Source organism: Otolemur garnettii, unplaced genomic scaffold (assembly GCF_000181295.1).
Source record: "Otolemur garnettii isolate 467f Iridium unplaced genomic scaffold, OtoGar3 scaffold00067, whole genome shotgun sequence".
Taxonomy (NCBI): domain Eukaryota; kingdom Metazoa; phylum Chordata; class Mammalia; order Primates; family Galagidae; genus Otolemur; species Otolemur garnettii.
This window is the reverse complement of record NW_003852462.1, coordinates 2,184,722-2,195,854: the sequence shown is the minus strand read 5'-3', so window position 1 is coordinate 2,195,854 and position 11,133 is coordinate 2,184,722. Positions and strand designations below refer to the sequence as shown.

Here is an 11,133-nt window from a genome sequence, read left to right as displayed (position 1 = left end):
GCTTGAGCCCAGGAGTTGGAGGTTGCTGTGAGCTGTAATGCCACGGCACTCTACCCAGGGGGACAGCTTGAGGCTCTGTCTCAAAAAAAAAAATAATAATAATAATAGGTTACTTACTAATTGTCTTTATGCTTAGAATAATCACACAAAAAAGTATATGTGCCCCGCATCTGAAGTCGCACTCTACTGATAGGGAAGCCTGGAGAAGATTCATTTCTGAAGTCCCACATATATATGTCTGTATGTATATGTGTATGTATGTGTGTGTGTCTATCTGTCTGTCTCTCTCTCTCTTACAGGCTTTGCGTTTGTGAAGACTTGGTGTTAGGAATGACATGCAAGTCCCTGGCCCCATTCTCCCCACCCAGCCCATTTCACGTCTATGCTGTGTCCCAGGTGGAGATTCCCACACTCTGATCCCTGTGGCCAGATGATCTTTCCTTTACTCTCCCTTCCCAGGCCCTTTCCACTGATGTCACCCAGCGCTTGCTGCTTGCCACCTGCAATTCCAGGTGTTGGTTAGACAGGAAGGAGGAGGGAGAGCCACTGGGGCCACGGATGATCTGGCCTGATTGTCCTGGGGGGTGAGGATGGGAGGGGAGGGGTTCTGTTTGTCCCTGGGGCAGTCATGCCTTTTAGGGTCTTTGCAGAAATGTCTGGTGTCCCAGCAGATGCAGAAGAGTCGGGCTCTGGGCTGCACCCACCTGGGGATCCTTGAGAAGCAGGATATTTGAAGTCAGCGGGCTAACAGGAGCCCTGCAGTTCTTGTAGGGGGTGACTGGGCTCAGCCCTGGGACACATCCATGGTGAGAAGTGAAAGGAAGGGGGCTGAGCAGAGCACTCCCAGGCACGAGGGCAGGTCTGCAAGCTGAGCTTCCATGGAGGAAGCAGTCTCCACTTGGTGGCTTTCACAGCGTAACTGGGGACAGCATGGGGCCCAGCCCTCCAGAGCAGGGTGGGAACAGGGGCACCAGGGAGTTGTGATAGCAACTGCAGTTGTGATAGCAACTGCAGACAGCTTCTGTCTGAGGAAGGGGCTCGTGGAGAGGGCTGCAGGGTCACAGGATGGTGCTCTTAAAGTGGGACTTTAGGGCCTTTGTGTATTGATGGGAGTGATCTGGTCAAGACAGCTAAGGGCTACTCATAGGAGCCAGGTCCTCAGGGAGGCTGGGAGGCGGACCCTGCTAAGACAAGCTTTGGACAGGCTTTATCCCGTGCAGCCAGGTGAGTGGGGGAGGTGAGGACACCAGCAGGGGGCTGCTACACATAGGAGAACCCCCAGTGGAGGGGCCTCTGTGGGGAGGGGGCAGCCACTGAGGCTTAGGCAGGGGAGGGAGAGGAGACCGGGTGTGGCGTGGATGGGAATGCAGACCCCAGGGCATCTCTGAGCACTCTGTGGGTGGGAGGAGTCTCTCTGGCAGCCCTCCTCCTTGGGAGCGTATCAGGTTCCATGTGCCTGGGGTTCTTCCCCAGCCCCTACCCACACCCCCAGCTAAACATAGTGGCCTTTGCTGTCCTTTAAACATTTATGGAATTGCCTTGGTCATGACCAGTATTTCAGGGTGAGGTCTTTGCTGATGTCTGTGGTTTTTTGATTCTTACTTAGTTTGTTGATGTGTCAAGTCCCTTCTAAGTGGAATTGGAAGCTCCAATATGGGCCGTGGCCTGGGCTTCTCCCCCTAGACCAGCAGTCCTCAACCTTTTGGGCACCAGGAACTAGTTTCACGGAAGACAGGTTTTCCATAAACCAGGGGTTGGGTGGGGTTGGTGTCAGAATGATCTAAGCACATTACATCTACTGTGCGCTTTATCACTATTACATTGTAACAGATGGAGAAATAACTATACAGTTTACCCTGATGCAGTACAATCAGTGGAGGCCCCGAGCTTGCTTTTCCTGCACCTAGACCGGTCCCCTCAGGGGGTGACGGGAGACAGATGGTGACAGATGAAGGTTTGCTTGTTTGTCCACCACTCACCACCTGCTGTGTGGCCCAGGGGTTGGGGACCTCAGCCGTTGACCGCTGAGCAGGAGTTTTGGCGCTCCCGAGAGTTGAGAGGCACATGCTCTTACAGGTGTGGGTTCCTGTGGAAAATCCTTTGGCTCTGTCTTGCCCACTAGTGCAGCCTCTTGAGATTGATTTGCTTAGCTCCTGGTAAACTTCAGGTGTCGTCTCAAACCACTGATGAGATGCCAGAAGTAGGGTTCGCGTAGGGTTGCAGGCAGGTCAAGTGAAATCGTTGTTCCAAGCTTCCGCTCCGACTGGAGAGCATGGGAGGGTGGGAAGGGCGTCCCAGTCACCTTTGTACCTTCAGGCCTCGCAGACCGTCCAGCTCCCAGCAGGAGCGTGGTTAAGGCTTCTTGCGGAGAAGAATGAGATACTGGCATGTAGAAGCCCTCTGCAGTAATAGATCAAAAAAAAAATGTATGTGCTTGCAGATTTTGCCAATTTCCACAAGAAATTGTTCTTCAAATGGTGGAGAGATGTCGGATAAGAAAACTTCAATTACTTGCTCACCAGTATATGATTTCAAGTAAAATTGAGTTCTACATCAGTGAAAGCTTGCCTGAATATTTTATGCCTTATCAAGCAGAGCGGTTTCGAAGACTTGGGTAAGAATGAAAGTTAAAATCAATAATGTCAACATTTGAACTGACAAATTCTACCTCAGAGCTCTTAATTGTCCCTTACTTGATCCTGGGTGACATATTTCTGTTTGGTTCGTGACTACGTGACTGCCTCATGCTGAACATGCGTAATGAACAGTATTATCATTGCTGTGACTTCTGCTGCTCAGCTCTGCTGCTCAGACTTTGCCTCTGGGGTTAGTCCCTAGGTTTTCCACTCTAGACTTAGCTTTTGCTTAAACCTGCTGATCTCAGGAGCAGCAGGGGCAGCATCCTATTCTTCTGGTGTGTTGTTTTCTTTCAGCTACGTCTCTCTCTCTGATAATGAGAAGACGGGGTGCAAAGCCCGGGAACTAAAATCCGTTTACGTAGATGCAGTAGGACAATTTCTTAAGCTGATTTTTCACCAAAACCATGTCAACAAATACAACATCTACAACCAGGTAAGAGGAGTGCGGCTCCACCTGCGAAGCCCCCACCCTTTGTAGGGTCACACAGTTGTGGACCTTTCCTTAGATGAGTTTTCAAGATTTTCTTGTAAGAGAGGATCTTCTCTGGGAAAACACTGAGCTCTCTGACCTGTGCTGGCACGGCAGCCTCTGGCACAGGCGCCTCCTGCCCACTAGGAGCAGGCCCAGTCGGTGCCCAGGAGAGAAGCTGCCAGCATCACCAGACCACAGACTTCAAAGACGCAGAACAGAAAAACATTCATTAAAATGTTTATATCAGTTACAGATGATGAAGATAACATTTTGGATGTGTTGTGTTAAACCCACCCCTGTTTCTTTCTAATGTTAACGTGCCTACTTAGAAAACATAAATGACACATGTGGCTCGAATGCTGTTTGTGTTGGTCTGAGCCTTCGGGACAAATCCCCAGGTGAACAGAAGCAGTTCACGTGTGTGTGACCCTCAGTCTCTCCAGCTCCAAGGTGCTTATTCCCAGGGTCTTCTTCCCTCCCATTTCCCCCACATGATTGACACAGTAGAAATCAACCGTGTTCAAGGCAGTCCTGTTCATTAGCAAGTATTTACGACATCCTCTGCCCCCTCAGAGAGGGGTGCAAGCATTCAGGCAAACCAGGCTGGTAGAGCAAGCCCAGGAGCTGGAGGGGAGCTCCCTGTGCAGCTGTGCTGCTCAGTACAGGGTGGCTCACTCGCCGGTAAACTGGAAGGCTGACTTTCACCCTCTGCCCCTCTCTCCCCTACCACCACTGCGTCCCAGCCAGCGATGACCTGGTGACCTGGTTAGACCATAGTGGTTCTCAGGGAGAGGGGAGGGAGGGGCAAGTGAGGGCCTCGCTCAGGTGAGGACCACCCTCTGGGATGAACTGACCCATGATAACTTAGCCTGGTTTACCAAGGTTAAGGGACCTCCACACTTGAGTAGACGGTTTGGTACTAGACTAAGTTAAAACTTGGGGCATTTTTAGCTGTTATTCTTTTTAACATCCAAATGGTTAATAGCTGCTTAGTTCAGCAGTAGACTATTTACTTACATATATAAAAAACTAAAAGCAATGTTATACAGTCAGATATTTATAATTGATATTTAATTTGATACATATCGTCCCAGCCATAATGGATAGGTCAGAGTTTGTTCAGTCAGTCCAGCATTTTATACTGAGTTTCTGTTGATTTGACTCTTTCTTAGGTTGCTTTGGTTGCAATAAATATCATTGGAGACCCTGCAGATTTCAGTGATGAAAGCAATATTGTAAGTTTGAGAAGTTTAATTCCTAAGGAAGAAAATTTATTAACAGGAGGGGATCATTTTTTTCCACTACAAAAAGTGTGATTTTTAAAATCTTTGCAAATTGACTAGTAAATACTATTAGATGATTTTTAGCACCCATAGTATATTAAACTTTTCTTTTACTCAGCATAATTAGCTATCCCTCCAAAAGACTAGAATCCTTGGTGCTGAGACAGACAACTTTCTGTCACATATTCTCGTAATCAAGATCTGTTGTTCCCTTCTTGCTCTGAGAGACTGAGCAGACACTTTGCTTCCACAGACCTCTAGAGAGAAGCTGATTGACCTTTATCTTGGGCACAACACAGAGGACCCAGCCCTGGAAGGCACTTCTGCTGGGTAAGAGTCCTGTTCCGTGTCAGGGAGTGTCTGCAGAATCACGGAAGTGTTTCTGGATTTGAGAGCCTCTAGGTTCAGTTTAGAGCCAGATAAGCCATTGATGGGATTGTCTTACATTTGCACACAGACTGAGGTCGTTGCTTTATTTAGCCATCTTTATTACTGCCCTTCAGAGACTTTTCATTTCTTGTGTTCAGGTATTATTAGAAGGTTTCTAAAATGCATTTGGAAAAAAGACCTATCAGCCATCCTTTGATATTTTATTGGCATAAGCAAATTCATAGGTAAAAATCAAAGGTATTAATTGACCCAAATTAATAGATACCAGAGACTTCATCCCATGATTACTTTAAAAAGACATTCTTTAGGGAAATGAGAAATACATATACCAGTTTTTAAAAACACAATTTTTACCAGTCCTTCTCTACCATTAAAACATTCTTCATTTTGGGGGTGCCTGTAGCTCAGTAGTTAGGGTGCCAGCCACATGCTCCAGGACCAGTAAGTTCAAACACGGCCAGGGCCTGCTAAACAAAAAAAGAAAGTTCTTCACTTTAACAATTGTAGATGCTTTTTTCTTTTACTACCTTCTTTTCCCAGCAGTATAAGGAGCCTTGGTGGGTCCACAGTGAGGGGACTAAAGAGCTCAACTGCACTGTCCTGGGTCACCCTCTGCTGGGGACAGACACCCCTCTGGGTGTTCTCGGGACAGTAGCTCAACTGCACTGTCCTGGATCACCCTCTGCCGGGGACTAACACCCCTCTGCCAGGGACAGACACCCCTCTGGGTGTCCTCGGGACAGTAACTCAACTGCACTGTCCTGGGTCACCCTCTGCTGGGGACAGACACCCCTCTGGGTGTCCTTGGGACAGTAGCTCAACTGCACTGTCCTGGATCACCCTCTGCTGGGGACCAACACCCCTCTGCCAGGGACAGACACCCCTCTGGGTGTTCTCGGGACAGTAACTCAACTGCACTGTCCTGGATCACCCCTCTACCGGGGACAGACACCCCTCTGGGTGTCCTCGGGACAGTAACTAAACTGCACTGTCCTGGATCACCCTCTGCCGGGGACAGACACCCCTCTGGGTGTCCTTGGGACAGTAGCTCAACTGCACTGTCCTGGGTCACCCCTCTGCTGGGGACAGACACCCCTCTGGGTGTCCTCGGGACAGTAGTTCCCTCCATACTCTCACCTCATGCTTGCCCTGGTGACAGCATGGGCACCCCTTTCCAGAGGCACCCCATCTAAGGAGACTAAGAATACCCCACAATCCTTGGTTCATCTTCTCTGACAGTAGCTTCTCAGTAAAGAAAGATTGAACATTTTTAAATATCTAAATAGAAGTTTTGAATTTGGCGTAAATGCACTTTCCCTGCATGTAGTCAGACTGCCAGCAGGAGTGAGTGACACTGAGCCGAGCTCCTCTGTCTGCACACGTGTGGATCAGAGTCTCTGTGTGGCTGCTTGGGAACACCTGCTCTCGCCTGGTGTGCACGCTGGGGCTGCAGCTGTTCTCCTGCACAGCCGCCTCCTGTCCCTGCACACTGGTGTGTGAAGGGCCTGTCAGCTGGAGAGAGGCTGTGTGGTAGGGGAGATGCAGACCACGGCTGCCTCGGGAGCTGTGCCCGTGCAGTCTTAGGATGTGCTCGAGGGTGTGCGTGTAATATTTACAGAAGGTACGATGAGCGTTGCGTACCTACCCTGTGTAAACTTCTCAGCCTCTGCCTCATAGGAAAATAGCAGTTCCCTTCTTACATTTCAAAATGGGGACTTGAACCCCTCTGGGGGCAAAGAGCACTGAGGAGTGTAGGGCTGTGTCCCCCACTGCTTGTCACTGACCACATGGGTTTCTGTCCTTGCTGAAGTTCATGCCAGTAAAGCAGGAACAACCAAATTAATTGATACATTTTAGACTCTGAATATCTCTAAAACTCCTTATGTTGCTTTGATTTATGTGTTAAGTCAGCTGTTAGCACAAGCTGCTGCACAGAGTGGGTAGACAGTGCCCAGTGTGCTGCCGAGCTCCAGGCTCTGGGCTAGGATAGCTGCGCAGAGTGGGTCAACAGTACCCAGTGTGCTGCACAGAGTGGGTCGACAGTGCCCAGTGTGCTGCACAGAGTGGGTAGACAGCGCCCAGTATGCTGCACAGAGTGGGTCGACAGTACCCGGTGTGCTGCACAGAGTGGGTAGACAGTGCCCAGTATGCTGCATTTGTAGGATTTTTATAATCAAATGAAGTCTGTGTATTCATCTCTGGGACACCAGAGCAAAACTAGTTAATGTGATCTTGCAGAAACACTAAAATGTGTCACTGTTCAGTCATCCCTGAGACTAACTGATGCAGTTCAGAGATGTCGCAGCTGCCCTGGTCATCAGCCTGGCCTGGAGCCCCAGCTATGAGCGAATGCCATTCACAGGGTAGGGAATGTTAGGAGGGAGATTTGGGGGTTCTTAAAACTGACATATTCCCATGTCCCATTTGAATTTATGTTTAAATTTTATTTTAATTTTTTTTTGAGACAGACTCACTCTGTTGCCCAGGCTAGAGTGCCATGGCATCATTATAGCTCATAGTAGCCTCAGACTCCTAGGTTTGAGCAGTCGTTCTGCCTAAACCTCCCAATTACCTGGGACTACAGGCACCTGGCTAATTTTTCTGTTTTTAGTAGAGAGGGGGTCTTACTTGTGCTCAGGCTGGTCTCAAACTCCTGAGCTCAAACAGTCCACCTACCTCAGCCTCCCAGAATACTGGGATTACAGGTGTGAGCCATTTCACCCAGCCTCCATTTGGATTTATTGATAGTATTATACAAACCAACTAAATCTATATGACAAAGAATATTTTCATTATAATTTACCTATCATAAGATATCCAGGTCACAGCAAACAGCTGGCTTATTTCATGTAGTTGCTACAGCAGACTAAAATTCTTTGAAATTTGTCTGCTATAAAAAATTTTTGTTGAGGCTCGGTGCCTGTGGCTCAAGCAGCTAAGGCGCCAGCCACATACACCTAAGGTGGCAGGTTCGCATCCCCAGCCCGGGCCCGCCAAACAACAGTGATGGCTGCAACCAAAAAATGGCCAGGCGTTGTGGCGGGCGCCTGTGGTCCCAGCTACTTGGGAGGCTGAGGCAGGAGTCTCGCTTGAGCCCAGGAGTTGGAGGTTGCTGTGAGCGTGATGCCATGGCACTCTACCCAGGGGGATAGCTTGAGGCTCCGTCTCAAAAAAAAAAAAAAAAAAAATTTTTTTTTGTTGAGTGGTTTAAGATACATTATTACTCTAAATTCTAGGCCCAGAAGGAAGCTAATGGTTGCTTTACCATAAAACTTGAATAATAGAGGTAATATTTAGAGGACTTATTCAGATAACTAAAAAGATGACTCAGGCCAGGCAGGGTCATATCTGTAATCTTAGCTCTTCAGGAGGCTAAGGCAGGAGAACTACTGAGGTCAGGTTTTAGATACCTGGGCACCAGAGTGAGACCCCCATCTCTAAAAAAAATAAATAAGAAAAATTTGCCAGGTGTGGTGGCAGGTACCTGTAGTTCCAGCTACGCTTGAGAGGCTGAGGCAAGAGGATCGCTTGAGCCCAGGAGCTCAAGGCTGCAGTGAGCTGTGATTGTGCCTCTGCACTCCATCCCAGGTGACAGAATGAGACTGTCCGTTAAAGAAGAAAAAAGATCATTTGTACTTCTGAGAAGACTTTTCTGATCTCCTCGGGGACTTGATGGTTGATGACACACAGATTAACAGTCCAGACCAAAGCTCAGTGGTAGCAGTTCTTCACCAATAGTGTTCATCAAAAGTACTGTGGTGGTGCTATAAAATGCAGGTGCTGGGACTCCACCTGGGCCCACCGAGGCACACTCTTGGACAGTGGGGCCTATTCATCTATTTGTTTTGTTGGTTTTCTTTTGAGAGACAGAGTCTCACTTTGTCACCCTCAGTAGACTGCTGTGACATCACAGCTCACTGCAACCTCCAGCTCTTGGGCTTAGGCGATTCTCTTCCCTCAGCCTCCCGAGTAGCTGGGACCACAGGCGCCCGCCACAACGCTCGACTATTTTGTTTTGTTCTTTTTCTTTCCCCCCATTCTACAATTGCTTCACATTCACTGTCACATGCCCAGTGCCTCCAAGCAACCTGGACCAGTGTCTGCGCTGGAATATCTGCTGAGTGGGTGAATGAGTGCACTCACCAAGGCTCAGGGGCCCTGAAGCTTGAGCCAGCAAGACGTGCTTGCACTTCAGAACTCCGTGACCCAAAGCTGGTCACTGACTTCTCTGAGCCCCCCTTTCTCATGCAAGAGATGTTCTGTGACTGGGGTGGGTGGGGGTCCTAACTCTGCATCTTCAGCACTGAGCTCCGGGAGCTCCTGCTGGACTGGAATGACCTCTGAGATACTCATTTCTTCCCTTTAGGAAATCTGACTATATCTCTCCACTAGACGACTTAGCTTTTGATATGTACCAAGACCCAGAAGTTGCACAAATTATACGCAAATTGGATGAAAGAAAACGTGAAGCTGTTCAAAAAGAACGCTATGATTATGCCAAGAAATTAAAACAAGCTATTGCTGATTTGCAAAAGGTACTGCTTCTGGAGAAAGCCGTTCCTTTTCTGTGCTTGTGGTAGGTTTGATATGTGATTATTATAACTATATGTCGAAACAAAGTAGGAAAGTCTATGTGAGTTTAGAAAGCTCAGCGGGGTGCAGTGCGGGGCGGGAGCCGTGCCCATAGATGCAGCTGAAAACAGAAGCGTTGGCTTCCCTCCTCAGACTCCCATTCAGGGTCATCGTCAGCCGCCTCGCTGCTGAGACCTGTAGTGCTGTGGGACATGGGGAACAAATGAGCTGCCCTGGAAGGGACTATGAACTCACGGCCTTGAATGCCAACACGGGGCAAGCGGCCAGACCTTTGCCGTGACCGCCGCCCAGTTCTCCCTTGCCCATGCCCTCTCCCTGTGGGACATTGGCACAGTCGTTGCCTCTGCTGTCCAAGCGATACTCTAAAATTGTCTTTGCCCTTGATGTGAGTTGATGCACACTTGAATCCAAATCCACCGTTCTGGGCTCCAGGTCGGTGAGCGCCTTGGGAGGTACGAGGTGGAGAAACGCTGTGCAGTGGAGAAGGAAGATTACGACCTGGCCAAGGAGAAGAAGCAGCAGATGGAGCAGTACCGTGCCCAGGTGTACGGGCAGCTGGAGCTGCACAGCCTCCTGGACGCCGCGCTGGTGGGTGCAGGGCCGTCCAGCAAGGGGGTGGGCAGGAGCCTAGGGGAGGAGAGACAGCTATGGTGCTCATACCATTGGATGTCTGTTTTGTAAATGAAACGCAAAAGATTTTATAATGCACAGGGGCTATTGTAATAGGTCAGCTCGGTCTTTGCCATGGTACCTTCTCTCAGGAGGATTCACAGTAGTGGCACGAAAATGAGTCAGGCTCAGGGAGACAGCGGCCCTGCGCTTCTGTCTGTAAGTCCTTTAGCTCTGTTCCCAGCCTCCTCTTTGTGAAATCAAATGGTAACCCTGCCCCACTCACCCCTCAGAGCACTGTAAGGCTAGAGGGAGGGAGTCATGCTGATGGCTTTGCATATGGAGAGGGCATTTCATGTAAGAAATCCTGCTGTGATTGTTGGAAGTCATGCAGGCAGATGGTATTCATCCCACATGACAGGTCGGGAGGCTGAGACCCTGAGACACGGGCGGTGGTTCAGAGCACACACTCTAGAGCTAGACTGCTTGGGTTCAAATCCAGGCTCCACCATTCTAGCTGTGTGATGGCTAATTCTTATGAGTTCTTTGCCTCAGTTTACATGAGGGTAAAAACAGTAAGAGTCAGCTCAGCGCCTGTGGCTCAATCGGCTAAGGCGCCAGCCACATACACCTAAGGTGGCGGGTTCGAATCCAGCCCGGACCCGCCAAACAGCAATGACGGCTGCAACCAAAAAATGGCCGGGCGTTGTGGCAGGCGCCTGTAGTCCCAGCTACTTGGGAGGCGGAGGCAGGAGACTCGCTTGAGCCCAGGAGTTGGAGGTTGCTGTGAGCTGTGAGGCCATGGCACTCTACCCAGGGAGACAGCTCAAGGCTCTGTCTCAAAAAAAAAAAGTAAGTGTCAGCCAGGTGTGGTGGCTCACGCCTATAATCCCAGCACTTGGGAGGCTGAGCCGGGTGTATTGCCTGAGCTCACAGGTTTGAGACCATCCTGATCCAGAGCGCAGACCTCGTCTCTGAAAATAGCCAGGTGTTGTGGCGGGCACCTGTAGTCCCAGCTACTTGGAAGGCTAAGGCAAGAGAATTGCTTAAGCCCAAGAGTTTGAGGTTGCTGTGAGCTATGATGCCATGGCACTCTACTGAGGGCAACATAGTGAGACTCTGTCTCAAAAACAAAGTAAAACCAGTA

At 49.4% G+C, this 11,133-nt stretch overlaps 1 protein-coding gene across 1 annotated transcript in view; it reads left to right on the top strand.

Annotated features, from left to right (window-relative positions):
* The window catches only part of CEP104 (centrosomal protein 104), a 40,941-nt gene that overhangs the window by 7,590 nt on the left and 22,218 nt on the right, over nucleotides 1–11,133 (top strand). The window contains exons 3-8 of the mRNA XM_012807379.2: nucleotides 2,441–2,614; nucleotides 2,934–3,072; nucleotides 4,284–4,346; nucleotides 4,648–4,724; nucleotides 9,151–9,319; nucleotides 9,810–9,965. Coding sequence (XP_012662833.1) covers nucleotides 2,441–2,614; nucleotides 2,934–3,072; nucleotides 4,284–4,346; nucleotides 4,648–4,724; nucleotides 9,151–9,319; nucleotides 9,810–9,965 — 778 coding nt within the window. The remainder of the gene's footprint in view (nucleotides 1–2,440; nucleotides 2,615–2,933; nucleotides 3,073–4,283; nucleotides 4,347–4,647; nucleotides 4,725–9,150; nucleotides 9,320–9,809; nucleotides 9,966–11,133) is intronic.